The 18,242-nt window shown below is 54.9% G+C and overlaps 1 protein-coding gene across 1 annotated transcript; it reads left to right on the top strand.

Moving 5' to 3' along the window:
• Positions 1-8,727: 8,727 nt before the first annotated feature.
• HOXA13 (homeobox A13) lies at positions 8,728-12,078 on the top strand. Its single transcript, XM_062178840.1, has 2 exons — positions 8,728-9,722; positions 10,446-12,078. Exons 1-2 carry the CDS (start codon positions 8,792-8,794, stop codon positions 10,688-10,690), a joined length of 1,176 nt encoding a protein of 391 aa, XP_062034824.1. The 5' UTR covers positions 8,728-8,791; the 3' UTR covers positions 10,691-12,078.
• Positions 12,079-18,242: the final 6,164 nt, after the last annotated feature.

Genomic DNA, 18,242 nt, shown 5'->3' with positions numbered 1-18,242 from the left:
GCTCATCAAGTTGCCTTCTCCAAACCTACCCACACTCCTCCAGGGCTTGGACCATCCCTGCAAATCAAAGAAGGGCTCCCGGAACCCTGTGCTGTGGCTGCCATCCCCATCCTTGCCCCCCTCCCGCCCCCAAAATATCTGAAAGTAACCGGAAACTGTGGGTGGGAACACTCTAGACAATGCCTGAGACCTCAGCCAGCCCCTATCACACACCGAAATGCATCCTCAAGGGGTGCATAGGCTATAGTTCCTGCTGCCCCCCACCACCACCATCTTCTGTTAGCTGGGTGAACCTTAATCCCCAAGGGAGGGAGACTCCCTTAGGTGTTCCTGATTCAACTGTGTACTGCTGGGGCAAGGGTAGATGGGGGATGGGAGAAAGGACTGCAGCTGGATTAACCAGCTTTAATCTCCAGAATGAAAAAGGCAGAGCTGATTCTGTTGCAGATGAACCCAGGATCCAAGCAAGGGCCAGGAGCAGTCCAGGTCCCATGTTGAGCTCAGATGGGGCTGGTGTGGCGAGCCCAGCAGATCCCTCTCCCCTTGGAGCACACAGAGCTCCTAAAGCACCCTGCCAGCCCACCTGGCTAGGCCCGCAGTAGACTCCTGGCTGGATCCCAGGACCCCAGTGTCTCCTCTCTGCTCTGTTGCCAGCGCACATTTGGGGGACTTCTGTTCCTCAGGGTGACAAAGGGGTCTGCTTGCTGTTAGTGACATCAAATTACTTTGCACCAGCCGAGGGTCCCATGACCCAACATAACCTCACATTAGATCTGAGAAATGTGAAGAAATATGGCCTTTTTAAAGGTGGCTGAGAGTTCCTAATTGCTAGCAGGCTTGCCGGCCGCCCAGAACTCGGCTCCCAACCTATGCCTCCGAAGCCGGCGCTCGCGTGCCTGGGCTCTCAGTGGGCAGAAGCTAGAGCTTGCATTTAATGCTGGACCCTAGTCAGCTTCTCAAAGGCCAGATATTTTTTGTGCTTAGATAAATCCCAGGGAGGCTTGCGGCTTCTGACTCTGCAGATACTTCGCAGCACAGCCCTTCCTTGGGCTCCTGTGGCTTTCATTTTTGTTGGGAATTAAGGTTTCCTTGCTGTTGCTTCCTCTCCCGTCCTTGTCTCCCAGCATTATGTATGGCATCTTTTTCCCCTCTCCTTCTTCCTCTGAAAATTCTCACCTCTCCCTGCAATGACCACCTAGCTTCACCACTGTGGTGAGCTCCCTCCTGGGGTCATAATATTTGTGTCCCATGAACCGGCAACCTGTCCCCAAGGTCAGGATGGGGACCGATCTTGCTGGTGCCCCACAGGCTGTGGCTGCAGGCAAGACTCGCGGCTGGTACTTCTGGGGCTTCCTGACAGACACAGTTGGAGTTAGAGACTGGGAGAAAATGCATGCACACAATTTCTTTCCTTTAATTGACATACCCCTTATGAGTTTTGTTAAGCAGCTCTTCTCTAGTGCTAACAGCAGTGATATGCAAAATATGAAAGCTTCCCAGATACTTAACAAGTCAAAAACAAGGTAATCAAGAGATCATAAACAAGCTAAGTGCAGAAAAACCCAGTATTCTTCTATAACAAAGACTAGTGCCCATTTGGACAAATAGGCTTGGAATCTCTCAAGCAGCTGCCTGCTAGGGAATTTGTCAAATTCAACAGCTCGTGGTTTTTTGTTGTTGTGGTGGTGGTGGTGGTGGTGGGTTGTTTTGATTTTTAGTTACATCACCTTCGTCGCTGGGGAGGACCGTACTCACTGTCAATTAGATCACTGAATTTAAAAAAAAAAAGAAATCATTTTTTATTCACTCGATTGATTTATTTTCATCTCTTACCCCTGAGAGGGGTTCTAAAGAAATACAGAGACTTGCATTTCTTTGTGAAAATTGTGATTGCTGTAATGAGATATCAATTCAGCGGCAATTTCCCTGCTCCTGTTTAACCATTAGAAATCTCTTTGGGGTTTCCACCAGGGGACAAGGTGTAGTGAAAGGGGAAATGATCATTTACCCTTTAATTAATGAACATGCACAGATTTGGAACAAAGGACCGAGGTATGGTTCTCATCTCTCCCCCTCCCCATATCCTGATACCGTAATAGAAATCAAAAGGCTCACTTTGGAAAAGGGAAATATAAATATCCCTCATACATACTTTAAAAAAAAATAGCAGTGCAGGAAAGATATGATTACAACTGAAACTCCTTTTTCATCTGCATTTCTCCAGGGTCAACTCTCAAGCTCTTTGTAAATTGTCATTGGAGCAGTTCAAGTCTTTTTGTTCCATCTTGAAGGATACTTTCAAAATCCTACATTGATGGAATGATGTGATATCTGGGATTTAATTTAAAATACTCAAAAACATGGAAGTGGCTGACTAAACATGAAAGACAAAAGGATAATAGAAGTTGAAGCTAGCAGTTGGGTCTATAGGGGTTTGTTGTCCTTGTGTGTGTGTGTGTTCCAAAGATTCCATAATGACATTTTTTTTTTTTTACTAAAAAACAATTACGTTGGGCAAAGGCAGAAAAATTATATCTTCCAGGGGGCTCAGAAAAATAAAAATGGTCCATCGGGCGGCACCTGGAGTTCCCCATTTACTGTTCCGTTTTCAGGGACAGACCGACGGCGCTGTTCTCTTTTCATTTCCCCGGAATCAGCCGGCCATCCTGGTGCTTTCTTTCTGGCAAACTCCCTTTCCCAACCCATAAACGGAGTATCCAGAGCAGAGGCTGGGGGTTGATTACCTGAGCTTCTATATTGGGCTCCTCTTGCCAGAGCGCAAATAGCCATAAACACTAATATCAAAAGTGGTTTTTTACTATTATTATTAATCTGCTATGTTTCCTCCAAGAGCTGAGCAGAGCACGGCTGGAGATCCAAGACAAAGGGGAGAAGGCTGCACGGGGCGCTGCAGATGGGCTCAGCAAGGGTCTCCCGGGCCAGCCTTGGGTTCTGGGGAGAACCAGTGAACCAGATCAATGCCAGTCAGATAGCCCACTTCCGTGGGCCCACAAAGTACCCCCGGAGGGAAGAGTTGGTGGGGGGCAGTTAGGAATAGTAGGGAGATGCGCCAGCCGCCCTCAAGTATGTCACCAAGCTGGTCCAACGGGGTGACATTCTTTCTGAGGGCTTGGTATGATGCCTGTATTTCACCCACGGGACACTGGATGTGCGCATTCATTGCGTGTGTGCGCGCGCCTTTGCTGTGTGGGTCTGGGTGCGAGGATCAGGGCGCACACATCGTTATGATTACAGCGTGTAACGCGCCCGTAAAAGTCTGATCACACCTCAGTGCGTGCTTGAAGGGGTCCTGAGCTCCCCCTCCTCGTGGCCGCGCTGGCGAGTTTCCTTCACTCACTTGCTTTGTGCAGTTAGAATTCGAAGCCCGGATCGGGGGCACGGGCGTCCTCGGGGGTTTGGGGCAGCCAAGGAGTCCCGCGGCCCCAGGCGGCCCGGCTGTCTGCACCAGTTCCACGGCGAACTAGCCCGCGCCCGGCGGGAGCAGGGTGGGGGCACGCTGGCGTACAAACCCCCTGCTTCCTTCAGACCTTCCAACGTCCTCAGTGTATTTGTTGACATAAAGAATACACAGTCCGGCACTGGTTTCCTGTTTTGTTGCGGGCGTGAGCATCAGGCTGGGCGGGGGGTGGGGGATGGCGGGTAGGAATCTTCCCCCTCCGCCCCGCAGTGGGGGCACAGGCAGCATCACATACAGAGACCCCTCTGTCCTTGTCACGTCGCAGCCTCATGCAATTCCCCGCGCCGTCCTGCGCGCTCCCAGTCCCCTGACCTGCGAACTCGGGGCTCACTCCCTGGGTGGTTCCGGCCCCGCAGGCCAGCAGGCCGGTGCCCGCTCCAGCCTGCCGGCCGCGTACAACGAAAAGGCGTTTTTCCTTCTTCTGGGTACGCTTCTAACGCCAGAAACTCGTTCCCTCTGATTCTGATGCGCGCTCCGGTCCTTTAGGCGAAGGCTGAGTGTCCGGGTCTGGGGACGAGCAGAGCCGGGGCGCGGTCCGGGCAGGGAGCTCTCCCAGGTCCACCAGAATTACTCGGGTGCCGGAGAGCCGGGTCTCCGAGGCCCGAGCGTGCCCCTCGCTCCAAGACTGGGACAACAATGGGGAGCTGCGCCCGATCCCGAGCAGAGGACCTCTCTACTTGGGATCCTGGGAGCTAGGGCTTCTTATTCTAAGACGGGGAAGAGGCACCGCTCTCGCTTCTCAGGAGAAGGGAAACAGACCAGGGCAGCGCTGAGCTCGGGTCTTTCTGAGACACTAGTTAGTGGCTTTGTGATAATGGAAGGAGCCTAGCAGGTAGTGCCACAGTTGACTCCTCCAAGAACTCGCTGTCCTGAAAATCCATCCGATGAGATTCTTAAAGGCAACATGCGGTGGGTGAGGGTCTTCCTCGACCTTGTTCTTCACTTTCTCCATGTCATCATGGGGTCACCACTGTTGCAAATGAGTTCTCCTGATCAAAACTATCCCCACAACCTTGACCCTTTTGGTACTTCTTGACGGCTCCAAATGCACAACAGTTTAAGCGCAAAGCTTGAGATAAGACTCTCAGGGTGGGCCATTTTCCTGCCCACCAGCCGCTTCAGCCTAGATGTCAAGACCCACCCTTTCCTGCGTAAGAAAGAAAGTACAGCTCCCACCCCAGTGGGGATGATGTGGGGACACCCCAAAGCCCCACTATGAACACTGCACCCCCCTTTCTCGAATGGTCTGTTCCAGGGTAGATATAGAGGCAGAGGCATTCCCCTGTTGGAGTATTTTCCTCTTTTTCTCTCCTCTTCCTGGTCACCCTCAGCCCCTCAGTTGTTTTTTTTTTTTTTTTTTTTCCTGGATCTTTCTTCCTTTGCCATTATGTCTGCGCCCCCAGCCCTCCTGGCGTGGGAGGGAGAGAGTTAAGATGTTCTGCAAACGCTGCTCCTAAAGCTGCCTGGATACATTAGAAACACATGAAGATCCTGAAATACAAAGTGTCTTTAAAACCAGCCCTGGGCGGTTGATCCTAATGCTGGATGGATACAGAGAAATAGTGCCAGCAACCAGTGCTGACAACTTCCTCCTCACTGGAGTGAGAGCAGGTAAATTTCATTTGCTAATGAAAATCAAACTCAATTAAAACTCGGCTTCCCTTTGTCCCTTTCTCTTTCCCCACACCCCAGACGGGTATCAAGTTCCCCCATCCAGAAAAACCCAACCGAGGGCTCTTTTTTGGTGGGAGGCTTTCGTGGCAGCCAAGAGCTCTCAGGACGTCCTGGTGCGCTCCACGAGGTAAGAAGCCTCGCCTGCCAAGCAAAAGCCAGGCTCGGGCAACTCCTTGAACAAAGGCCGTCTGCGGCCACCGCCCTCCAGTCCTGCCTGAGCTGACTTCTCAGGGCTCCTCCAGGGAAACCTGGGTGCCCCAGACAGAGCCTCTCCCACCTCCACCCCTGCAGTGCTTAGCTTGGCTCTTTTGCTCCAGGGGCCACTGCTGCCTGCAAAAGCAGTGGATGCTCTGCCTTCCTCAGCCTAACCCGCACGGAGTCTGAGGGCAAAATTGTCGAGCTGATGGTGCCTCTCTACCATCCTATAGGAATTCCTGATATTGGAGGACGCGCGTGTACACACACACACACACACACACACGCAGGAGCGCAGGAGGTCAGTCCCCTCTAGCTGGGCAGACAAGTGAATCTTGAACTTGCCGTTGGGAGAAAGAGGAACGCTGGGAAGGTCTGTTGTGTGCTTGCAACAGCACACTGCAGTCTGCATTGCCTTCTGACCTTTTTTTTTTTTTTAACAGCAAGCCAGTTTTTTTTTGGGGGGGGGCATTAAACACTCAACTGGAATCACAAATGAATCTCCCCCAGCACAAAGGTGAGGAGGGAGTATTATTCTTGCTCCGGAGTGAGTAAAAATTCTAACAACCCAGACCTTTACTTACTCACAGAGCTCAATCTCCTTCTAGAAGCCACCCCCCACTGATATCTAACCAGAACATAGACACTTAAAAGCCCTGAAATCCAAAACAATGAGAGGGCCGCCAGGCTGCTTCCCTCTGAGTAATCACATCTTGAGCGTTTTAAAAATGAACGGGGAGATGAGGAGAACTAAGAAAAATCTCTGGACGATACGATCGCTAAAGGTTCAGCCTAAATCTCAGTCCAGCGCTTCCTTGATAGGGGTGCCACTTGTGAGGAGCAGAGCCTGATCTGCAATGCATCCCCAAACCTGTCGCCAGCACCTTCCAACCCAGACAAACCTGCTAGTGGCTCCTCAGGGGACAAGGCGAAATTTCCTCTCCCCCTTTTCGGTGAGGAGGGACACCCAGTCGACTCTGGCAGTCCGCGTAGCTGAGGCCCTTCCTCTGTGCACGGGGCTCCGGGCTCCGGGAAAATGGGAGGGGAGGGAAGAATGTGGAGCCGGCCTTGGCCGCTGTGTGCACCAGCAGCCGCGCCATGGCCAGAGGTGAGCTGGCACAGGCGCTGGCTGGTGGGGGCTCCCCACGCTGTATTTTCGTTTTTCCGGGTCTGGCTGGAAAACAGAAGAAGCTCAAAGCTCCGGCCAAGAGCAGGGCGGAGGCAGGGAAGAAGAGTCGGTAAACAATGCCCCAAAAACTCCACGGAGGCAGCAAAAAATGCCGGGTAGCCAGAGCCAGAAACAAGAATTCCAAAGGAAAAAGGGAATTAAGAGTGAGGGGAGGTGGGCGATTTGGCCTTTTGCGGCCACCAGGGTCTCCGGGCTTGCATGGAAGTTCTCACGCTGGCTAGACTGCAACTTTCAACTTGACCTTGGCCTCCAGCCGCGTCTGACCCGTATGTAAAACCGCCCTGCAGCCCCAGGAACTGGGGCCTCAAGCCCTACTCTGTCTCCTTGTCACTGTGTTTTACAATGCCACTCAGAGGGAAGGTTTGGGGAGAGCGGAAAGGGCCTGAAAGTCATACAAAATTCAAGTCCCCTCCCGAAGCCGGTCCCCGAGTCTGCCAGTGGCCAGCCAGGGAGCAGGTAAACTGGGGGCAAATCAATATTTACTGACAGCTGCTAAAATGTCAAGAGGGAAAGGGCACATTGGGTGTGTAGGGGACATGGTGGGGGTCATAGACGGTTTTATTGGGCGACACTTACATTGGTCAGGGCAAACCCAGGATCTGGGCAGATAAAAGCCTGAGCCCAGCCACAGTGGCCCGCCCTGAGCTTGCCGGAAGCCCAGGTGCCTAAGAGAACAGAGCAAGGGCGTGGTAGGTGCTGGTAAGCACAGTGTCCTGAGCTTAGGGCTGAGTCCACGGGCTGGGACCAGAGGGCAGGTCTCAGCCCCGCTGCTTACCAGTGCGCCCAGGGTGGGATGGAGCCCAGCGGCCCCTCCCAGCTCTGGTGTCCTCCGCAATGCACCCACTTTCACTTTGAACGCTGGTTCCCCTTCTGGCCATCGGACCAGTTCAAGGCGCACAATCAGAAGTGGATGCGTTCCCAAAGCGGCAGCGGCAGCACCCCTGGAGTCCTTCACCAAAACATGGCGGCTACGAGAGGGGTCCGGACGTGGCTCCTCCAGTAGCAACGTCCCACCGCCTCCCGGGGAAGGGTCTCATTTCCCATGCACAGAGCAAAGGCTTCTCGGATGGATCCTTGGGCAGAGGAGTACTGGGCAAACACGGTGGGCTGGGGGATCCCGCTCTCTCCTTTCCCAACACGGAGAGAAGCAGTGGGTTTCCTGGAGAGTCACGTTCAACCAGGAGCTGCTCCCCTTCGCCAGGAGGGGCTGAGGCCCCGGCCTTGCTGGAAGCTCTCCTCTTAAGCCCTTTCTAGGACAAGCCCGCTGGACTGGCGATGTGGGAGCCTGGGTGAACCGAAGGGTACGCGCTCCAGTCTCTGTGGGCGGAGGAAGATTTGTTACTGCGCCAGAGCGAGGAACCCGCTGTACACTTGGGTGTGTGCATGTGAGTGTGCACATCCGTGTGCACTCGAGTGTGTGCGTGTGCGTGCGGGTCACGGGGGGGGGGTCATGATGAGTGCAGTTCTCTGGGCCTAAACGCAAAGCTATGACACTACGCGTCCTCCCCAACGCCGCACTCAGCGAAGGAAGGGGGCTCCGAGACTCAGCCCAAGCCTTCCGGCGGCACGTCCGGGGGTCCCTCCGAGCCAGGCACGTCCGCAGGAACCGACCAGCAGCAAACGCCCCGGCCCCGTGGCCCTGAAGAGTAAAATCGCGACGCTGTGGCTGCCGAAAGCACTGATTACCCCCAACACACACCCCCGACTAGGGTCTCGCTGCCTAAAGACGCGCGGATATCCGGAAAGCAAGCAGCCCCGGAGGTCCCCCAGGAAACGCCCGGGCCCGGCCACCGGCAGATTTACCTGACCTGTCCCCCAACGCCTCAGGTCGCAACCCAGAGGTCCCGGCCCCGCCTGCCTGCGCCGCCCCGGTCCCTACGGGGACAGAGGTAGGGCAGGGGGGCGTCGAGGGGGCCGCCCTTCCCTCCCGGCCCCGCCCGCCCGCCTGCGGCCCCCGCCTCTCCCCGGGGTAAATGGTGTGCGGCCGCGCGGCCGGCGCTGGCGCGGGCGCAGGGGACTGCGCGGGCGGCGGCGGGGACCGCGGGCGCACGGCGCGGAGCCGGCTTGGAGCCGCCCGCTTTGCATACGCCGTGGGCGGAGCAGGGGGGCCGGGCCAATGGGCGGCCGCCTGGCGCGACCCCGCGGGGCGCGATCCGCCCCCCTCGCTCGGGCCCCGGCCCCGCGCCGCGCGCTCTTCACTTCTTGGGGGCTTTTTAAAACAGCGCCACTGGGGTCTTCTCCATGCGGCTCGGGCTATGACAGCCTCCGTGCTCCTCCACCCCCGCTGGATCGAGCCCACCGTCATGTTTCTCTACGACAACGGCGGCGGCCTGGTGGCCGACGACCTCAACAAGAACATGGAAGGGGCGGCGGCGGCGGCGGCGGCAGCGGCGGCGGCGGCGGCGGCCGGGGCCGGGGGCGGGGGCTTCCCCCACCCGGCGGCGGCGGCGGCGGCGGCCGCGGGGGGCAACTTCTCGGTGGCGGCGGCGGCCGCGGCGGCGGCGGCGGCCGCGGCCAACCAGTGCCGCAACCTGATGGCGCACCCCGCACCCCTGGCGCCGGGCGCCGCGGCCGCCTACAGCAGCGCGCCCGGGGAGGCGCCCCCGTCGGCCGCCGCCGCCGCCGCCGCTGCCGCCGCCGCCGCCGCCGCCGCGGCCGCCGCGTCGTCCTCGGGAGGGCCCGGCTCGGCGGGCCCGGCGGGCGCCGAGGCCGCCAAGCAGTGCAGCCCCTGCTCCGCGGCGGCGCAGAGCTCGTCGGGGCCCGCGGCGCTGCCCTACGGCTATTTCGGCAGCGGCTACTACCCCTGCGCCCGCATGGGCCCGCACCCCAACGCCATCAAGTCGTGCGCTCAGCCCGCCTCGGCCGCCGCCGCCGCCGCCTTCGCCGACAAGTACATGGACACCGCTGGCCCTGCAGCCGAGGAGTTCAGCTCCCGCGCTAAGGAGTTCGCCTTCTACCACCAGGGCTACGCAACCGGGCCTTACCACCACCACCAGCCGGTGCCTGGCTACCTGGATATGCCGGTGGTGCCGGGCCTCGGCGGCCCCGGGGAGTCGCGCCACGAGCCCCTGGGTCTTCCCATGGAAAGCTACCAGCCCTGGGCGCTGCCCAACAGCTGGAACGGCCAAATGTACTGCCCCAAAGAGCAGGCGCAGCCTCCCCACCTCTGGAAGTCCACTCTGCCCGGTAAATGGCGCCCCCTTCCCAGCCCGGGTCTTCCGGCTCCGCTCCAGCTTCTCCGCTCGCGCCCGGGGTCACCCGGGTGCCCCTCTGCGCTCTCCCTGGCCGGCCCTAGCATCTCTGCGCCCCTGGGAGCCTGACATCCCCCTTTCCCCTCCCCGGCTGGCTGGCGCTGACCACACTGCCCTCGGCGAAGCTGGCGCCCGGCCCTCCCTGGGTGAGGGGTGGCTGGGTGGGAGTTTGTGGGGACCCCGGTAGCTGCCTTCTCCCCGCTGCCCCCTTCCCTTCTCTTCCCAGCGCTTGACACCGACTTAAGAATGAGAGATGGACCAGAAAACGGTTCGCCAAACTCTCCCATTCCTTCTTTCCAAAAAAACCCCCAACGGGTTCCACTGCAGAGCCATCGAGTGTTGGGGCTTGGGGCATCCAGGGCAGGAGACCGTGCAGTACCCCGAGCCTGGCGCTAAGCTGTGGGCCGCTGGACCAGGCCACGGAGGGCAATGGGCACGCAAGCGTATGCAGGATGAGTCAGTCGTGGTGGTCGCTGGAGCCCGGGGCGACTTGCAGCGCAGACCTGAGCACCCCTCCTCACTGACTCTCCATGCTCTGGCAGGAGGCCGGATTGTACTGCGCGTGGCAAAGAGCAGCCGGGCACCGCCACGCGGGTGGCTCGGTCGGCGCGGTGCAGGCGGAGCCCTGTGTAACTTGCCTTCTCCCCCTGTCTTCCAGACGTGGTCTCCCATCCCTCGGATGCCAGCTCCTACAGGAGGGGCAGAAAGAAGCGAGTGCCTTACACGAAGGTGCAGTTGAAAGAACTGGAGCGGGAATATGCCACGAACAAGTTCATTACCAAGGACAAACGGAGGCGGATATCAGCCACGACGAACCTCTCGGAGAGGCAGGTCACTATCTGGTTCCAGAACAGGAGGGTCAAAGAGAAAAAAGTCATCAACAAACTGAAGACCACTAGTTAATGGATTAAAAATGAAGGGACGGGGCAAGCTGGAGAAATGCCTCAGAACTCGAGGCTTGGCCCACTTGACGGTAGTGAGAAGAACTGAGAGCGGGAATGAGAGACACGGGCGATGTGCTCTCCTGAGGGCGACCTCTTTCTCTCTAGTGGAACCTACAACTACTTCTACTACAGCTACTACTACTTTTTTGGAACTTTGCGAAACGGTGCATCTGCCAGTTCTCCCGCCAACCCCACAGGACGGTTAAATGACAAACTCTAGGGGTCAAACGCCAACCCCCAAATATGCAATGGCAGACAAGTTATGCATTTACTGAGATCTTGTAAGTATTTATGTGACTGTTGTATTTTAGGACACTATGTTAGGCGGTAATAATCTGAACGCTGGTTACAAAAGCAAGCGAGAAGCTCTAGCAGACGTCTGATTGTCTTTCTTAAGTCGTCATCCCTTCTGCATGTTAAGTGCCTGCTCAGGTGAACCTTAGTGAAATTCGTACCATTGTATATTCTGCCAAAAAAAAAAAAAATCCATGTATAGATTTAGAGGAGAGAAGAGAAGGTACTGAAAGAATGATCTTGGATTGTTTCTCACGAAGGGAGAGAGGAGAGAGTGAGAGAGAGCTCTTCCGAGAGAGGATCGTTGGTCTTGGTAGCAGACACAACCAGCTGAACCTCTGAGGCTACAAGAGAACCCAAGTTGGGAGTATCCCTTTGAGAATACTTTTTCCTTGCTTATCACAAGCATTTTTTGGTGGCACTTAGGCTCTGTTTACTGCACCATTAGCAGTTTATTTCCCCAAGGATTTGGTATCTTAAAAATGTAAATTTTCGGGGGCTCCATAGGATTCACTTAATGTCAGAACTCATGGAAGTTTTCACCCCAACATGATGGACACAATTCATATTTTTTTCACTTAAATTGACATTTTCCAATATTTGCTAAAACTTTGCTGGAGAAATATGCTTTTCTCTTTTCGAAAACTCAGCATGAAAACCATTACCCTGAAATATTTAGGTGTCTAAATTCTCCATTTTAATCCATGAAGGGATTTGTGAGTTTTCTTCGTTAACTGTGTCATAAAACCATATTAGAAAGTGTAGGGATTAATCTTCACAGCGCACTTTTAATCAAACAGTTATTTCAACCAGCACATTGGTTTTGTTCAATATTCACTATAAATGCTATCTTGTAAATAAAGACATTCAGCACACTGTGAAAATGTATTTGTGCACCTGCTTTTGAAATACTTCTGGTAAAAATGAAAAAAAAACAAAAAACCCTAACATCTATAGATACTGCTACAGTGGTATTAATTCTGGTAACAATGTAGTCACTGCCATGAACATCTGAAGAAACACGCATTAGTCTCCTACGCTGAATGTGCACCACACAGAAAGAAAAGGAGCAGGTTTGTCTTAAACAAGCCAAGGACCATTCTTTTCTACTATTATTTAGCTTTTTTTTAAAATGCTACAAATTATTTTAAGGAAAGGGAGAAATCCCTCATAATTAAGATCCTAAAACTTATAAGTGCTTTAAGGAGACTGAAGTGTCAGGTATCTTTAAAGGAGGGGGGGAGAAAGGAGGAAGAGATAGTATCAATTCCCAGGCTCCCTTTGGAAAATGAAAACCAGTCGTGTAGCATCAGCAATGCCTAGGCTGCCGTATTTTAAAATCTGCTGTTGGGCCTGCGTATGTCTTAGAGGGCAGGTTGTGATATTTGTTGAAATGACAGGACTAGGAAAGGCCTTAAACCTTGACCTTGAGGAAAAAAAGACAATTTGTGACCTTGACTTTTGACAGCTCATGAATTGGCCTCTGCTGGATTAGTAGATCAAGGGCGCCACCTGGTGTTGACAAACCTCCTTGTAATTCTTCAGCTTCAAGGGAATCAAGAGCCCGAGCTCTTACCTCCTTGACTTGGTTTAGAGATTCAGTACTCATTTCTTTGGCTTCAGATGAAGCGTATTTGAATATATGTAAATTATACATGTGCCTGTATATATGTGAATATATATCATATATGTGTATACATGTATACATTTGCATATTAGTGCTTGTGTGTGCTTGTATATATATTTGTAGAATCTGTACAGATATAGTATCATTAATTGCTGATGACCCAAGATATTGTAATTTAAGGTGATTTTCAGAGTGGAGGGACAACATGTACTTTACTTGGTGAAACCTTGCCACTTTGCTTGGATGGCCAAGTTTGACTTCTCTCCCCAGCGGCTTGCCTGGTGTTTGATTTCTGCAGGTCTGCTTTGAAAGCTGTACATTTCTGCCACAGTCTAAGAGGTGTTCTTAAGTATCCATTCTTTCTTGGCCCTCACCCTCCAAGGTGGTCGTGCCACCCTAATTGGAGCAATTGGGGTGCCTTGCTGCCTCTAGGGTTCTAGAGTTACATTTCAGAAATTCAAAGAGATGTACCCTTTGAGAGGTCAGTAAAGAGAACTTAAATACCTCCTGTCTACCAAATGACCATCATATGGATGAGCAAGGAGAGTGATCCTAAAGGCGGGTGTTGCTCCAGGCTGTGTACAATCTTCTAGTGCCATGTGATTTGTAGGAGAAATAAATGTTTAATATTAACAACCTCCATCCAAACAATAATACCAAGTATTACATCTACTGTTTATTGACCCCTAACAACATGCTGGATGCCGTGTTCAGACCCATAAATAACACCTATGTATGTTTTTATACTTAATACACCAGAAGGTAATGTGCTTTTGTCCAATCCATGCTACACCCATATGTATTAAAATGCTGGTGGAGCCTGTGGCCTTGGGACACAGAATTTTGAGCTGCATATTAATTATACTCTCTCCATGAGATGAACACAATAGTGCACGGAAGAACAGGAGTTGGCATTTTATGGAAAATAATATTGGTTGGTTACAAATCTGGCCGAAGACTTGGAGCCACTTCCTGGAGGGAGGATTCAGGAAAGACCTCTCTAAAGCTGTCTCCAAAAAGGATGGTCTCACACACATGGATCGATTGGGCTTGGGAAACGCAGCCTTCCTTTGCTGTCCTGCGGATTTGCACCCTGAGATGGAAACCTCGCTTCAGAGCCACCTCCCCTTGCCTGGCCGCCGGGTGCTCCAGGGCTCAGCGAGCTGGAGCCGCTGCAACCACTTTCTCCCAAGATGTTTAAAGCGGTGGAAATCCCCTCCGTGCTGGATCAAGCTGTGTGCTTGCGAACAGCTCCGAAAGAGACTCTTCTGCTGCAGGGGGAGATTTTTCTCTCAATGTGAGAACTATTCTGAGCCTCAGGCCTAGGATGGAGGCCAACAGCAGCTCGGCCGGCCCGGCGCCTGGGGCACTGCCCTTTCCCAGTCATCACCCTGCAGGAACCCTGGGTAAAGTAGCAGGCCTCTCTCTCTCTCTCTCTCTCTCTCTCTCTCTCGCCCCCCCCCCCCCATTTTTGAAACTGTAATAATGGAAGAGAGCTCAGATTCCCCCCCCACACACACATCCCTGCAGTTCTACAGTGATTGTTGATAGTGTCAATCTCAGCGAACTCCCTTCTTATTTAAAATTTTTCATCCATCTACCAGATAACCGGAGGGTGTTATCTATTAGGGCGTGGATTATGATTCCCCAATGCCCTCATACTAGTCTAAAATCTTCACACACACACACACACACACACACACTATCCAAGAGGATGCGGCCCTCTTGTTTGAAAAATAGGAAAATTCATGCCCCATACTGACCCATGGATAGTGATTGGAAACCTGCTTCCAGTGTCTTTTTTCTAAAAAGGAAACTCCACTTGAATTTTTAAAAATTATAAATATGGGACCTTTAAAAAAAAAAAAACCTTACCTTTTCCATCTGCTCTTAATACTGTCAAATTTATTACGTGACTTTAAGTGGATGATTGTAAAATGTCATTGTGCATTTCACTACTATTTATACCTGATCCAGACCTGAAGTCATCCGTTTAATTTGTAATTTTTTTAATAGAAAGGGAAAGGGAAAAAATATTAAAGGGGAAGGAAGAAAAAAATTTTTAACGCAACTTTAATGAAATGATGTTTTAAAAATTCAGCACATGATAGCAAAATTCAGCTGGGGGTGATACATTCGGTTGACGGTCCTTAACGACACGAACTGCACTGTCCCATAATGTGTGCAGAGCGCGCTGCTGCTCGCGTTCAAGGGTTTGGTGAAGATGCTGCCTCCCTGCGAATTCCCGGGTTAGGAGCCCAGCTTGGGGTTGCCCGGCTGCTAATTCCCAGAGCCACTGGGTTAGGAGGCGCCCTGCTGAATTTGGCGGACCTCTCCCGTGGAGACGCTGGGGGCTTGCTGATTTATGCGAATTCCTTTAAACGTGATCGAATGCGTGTCCGCAGCCCCAGACCTGGGGAATTCAGAGAAACGCGCGGCGAGTTGCCCACGTCCCATTTTTCATAAGCAAAGATGGAGCGGCAGCCGAAGGGCCTGGGGAGATTTATGCGCGAGTTTTAAGACAGGCACGCTAATTAAGTTTTCGTCGCTCGGCTGCCGGGTCAATAACAGGCAGCTTCGTTCTTCACCAAAATCCCCGCTCGGTGCTCGCGCGTCCACCCAGCGCCCACCCACGCCCGAGAGGTGCCTGCTGCTGCTGCTTTTTAATTTTATTTTCAAGGAAAGGAAAAAAAGGACGTTGTGCGCCGAAAAATCCCTCCGTGAAGGCTGCCCAGGCCTTGCCACAATGGATTTTATCTCTGCCCGGCTCTGACGCGCGGCCCGCTAGCTGGATCTTCCGCGCAGAGACCGCGGCCGCGGCGTGGCGGAGATTGGCGAGCACCGGCCGCGCTCGCGTGCGCGGGGTGGACGCGTGGGAGAAGCGCCGCTGCGGACTCGGACAGCCCCGAGGTCGTAGCGCAGGCGCGGCCCCCACTCCTCCGCGCCTCTCGGCCTGGCTCGGACGGCTGGTGGGCCGGTCCGGGCCATGGGACAGGACCACGGCGGGCGCCGAGGCCCGGGAACCCGGAGACGCCCGCCCGCCCTGCGCACCCCAAAAGGCCGGGGCTGGGGCCGGTGCGGGTGGGTCGCCCGCAGTTTCAAGCTGACGTCACCGCAGGCCGCGAGGGCCTTCGCAGGGCTGTCGAGGCGTTGTTTGGTGAGCCCCAAGCGATTCAGAGGCAGGTTCTGTACGGGTGCCCCCTTCTCCGCCCCGCCCCGCCCTCCCCAGGAGAATAATCGGGTATTTAATCTCTCCCGGTCTTAATTCTTGGCAGCGTGGAAGGTGGTTTGCAACGGGAAATAAAACTTGACAGGAGCATTTTCTCTAAAAGGGGTTTTGAGACGGGCTGAAAAGAAACCGTGTTGTTCTCTCCCAAACACTTCCGCTTTCTGCGCCCGGAGTCGAGGGGCGGGATGGGCTCCCGGAACGCCGCCGAGAGCGAGCTGGGCACACAGGGCCACGTTGTGGATCTCGGCAGTGGAATCCGGGCGCCGCGGGCAGCCGCGTTCTGCACCTGGGCCAGGGAGGCAGCCTCGGGCCTCGCTGCGCTCTGCGCCCCTGCGGCGCGGGGCTCGGCCTTAGGCCCCGGCGCGGGGGAACTTGGCACCGGCGGGCGCCCAGTTGGCACCCGGAGAAGTGCCCAGGCGCTGGCGGAGGTCACTGGGGGTCAGGCGAGAGAAAGAGGCTTTGGAGAGGGCCTTTCGCCGCTTGAGCCTTCTCGCTTGGGAGTCGGGGACAGGAGCTCGCGAGGGAGGTGCTGGGAGCGCAACTGGGAGTTTTGTTTGCCGGCCGCGGGCCTGCGGACCCTGCAGAAAACATAGGGGGAATGGGGTGAGCCGCGCAGTATGCGTGGGTTGCCCGGGCTGCCTCTGGGTTGGAAGAGGCTGGAGACAGCCGCGGCGCGCTGCTGGAGGCCCAGAGAGCGCTTTCCTCTTGGGCTGTAAAGGTCAAGTCCTCGGCGCCACCGCCGCCTCCATGGTCAGGGCCGGCCCCGCCAGCCGAAGGAAAGCAAAAACGCTCAACCGGCGGGGCGGTCACGCTGTCGCCAGCGCGTTCTGCTCGCCCAGGCCTCGCACACGGGAGGCAGGGCTCCCGACTCCCTTCGCTCCTAGCCCTGTCGGAAGAGAGTCCCCGCAGCTAGCGATGGCCCAGGCCGTGTTCTTGTCCCGGAAGGGTGAGATGTGCCCCGGTCCAGGAGAACACGGAGCCTCCAGAGGCCTGGTCGGGATGAGAGGGCGCGCCGGCGAGTCCGGGGGTCTGGGTCCGGTAGGAACGAGGGGCCAGGCAGAGCCAGAGGGCGGGGAATAGAACAGGAGAGCAAAGCCCTCGCTGGGTAGTCGTGGAGCTCAGCCCTCTTTCGGGGCCCCTGTAGGCCTCGGATGAGACCATGATATCTCCAACCTATTTTGCCGCCTGAAATCTGCACTGAGAAGTGAGGTGGATCCTGGCAAGGTAAAACCCCCGGTTCCTGGGCCTTGAGACCTGCTCACTGTGCTCCCCAGAGGCGGGAGGCCCTTACCCGAGCGTCCCTATTGAACGTCTGCGCGACTCGCCCAGCGGTAAAGAGCCGAAGCCTGCTCTGCCTCTGAGCCTATGGCTCCAGGTGAACTCGAGAGGACCTTGTGAAGCTCTTCCTTCCACGAGTGGGAAGCTGGCCTTTACCCCAAGGGTTGCGTGGGGGCTGAGAGTTGGAGGGATCCCTCTGGAGTGGGTACGGTCAGCACTGTCTGGCAGGGGGTGGGGGGCGGGGGCTGCTCCCCAGCCTGGAATGTGAGCTGCCCCAGGAGGCAATGGGCTGGGAGCGTGGGGGCATCCTGTGAGCCACAGCGGTGGGGACAGAGGAGCCAGGACCGCAGCCAAGCTCCTGGTTGGGTCACGGTCTTTTGTCCTCTTTATGGCAGAGGTTGGTGGCTGGGGAAACCCGTTTCGGCCGAAGTTGCAGGGAGAATGGAAGGCAGCTGGTGGGAACCAGGATTTCACCCTTCCACATCCCCCCCCCCACTGCCCTCCCCATTTGTTCCCACTCTTAAGGAAAAGAATAAATAAAATCTTCTCTAATGAGTTGGAGCAGATAAAAATAAAAATAGTTCTCTTTTCTCCCATGAGTTAGAGACCCACTAAACCAACTGATTGGCCAGGCACTTGAGCCCTGTGCCCCAGCCCCCAGTGGCCAGAAGGAAGGTCTTGACTTTTCAGATGTTTAAGGGCATTGAATGATGATGGAACTTGCTCCTCAGATCAAGAACCCACCATGAGGTCAAGTTCAAGGCATTACCTGTTCCTGTGTTTGGGGGGGGGGGAGTAGGGGAGCTGTGGGTGGAGATGAGAGGCCTCCATAAAGGGGCATAGGAGCCCTTACCCACCTAGCAGTGAGGAGAGATGATCTGGTGTTTTATTGAAGCCTTAGCATTTGGGCAGGGTCTGGAAATGTGATGGCTTGATGGTGATCCGCTGATGAACCAAGCCCCAAGAACAGACACTGGGCCATCTCAGGCAACCCATGTCCCCAGCTCACCAAAGCAGTCAGATGCACCCACAGGACACCTCTACATGGAAGGAGACATTCCCTTAATGGTGGCCTGGCCTCCA

Source organism: Lepus europaeus, chromosome 20 (assembly GCF_033115175.1).
Source record: "Lepus europaeus isolate LE1 chromosome 20, mLepTim1.pri, whole genome shotgun sequence".
Taxonomy (NCBI): Eukaryota; Metazoa; Chordata; class Mammalia; order Lagomorpha; family Leporidae; genus Lepus; species Lepus europaeus.
The sequence above is the reverse complement of the archived record's forward strand: the minus strand, read 5'-3'. Positions and strand labels throughout refer to the sequence as shown.

What these genes read in the sequence shown, in the direction of transcription:
- HOXA13 (XM_062178840.1), top strand. Translation starts at nt 8,792, where the DNA reads ATGACAGCCTCCGTGCTCCTCCACCCCCGCTGGATCGAGCCCACCGTC. An exon ending in CTGGAAGTCCACTCTGCCCG is followed by an intron (nt 9,723 to 10,445) that starts GTAAATGGCGCC and finishes CCTGTCTTCCAG; the next exon opens with ACGTGGTCTCCCATCCCTCG.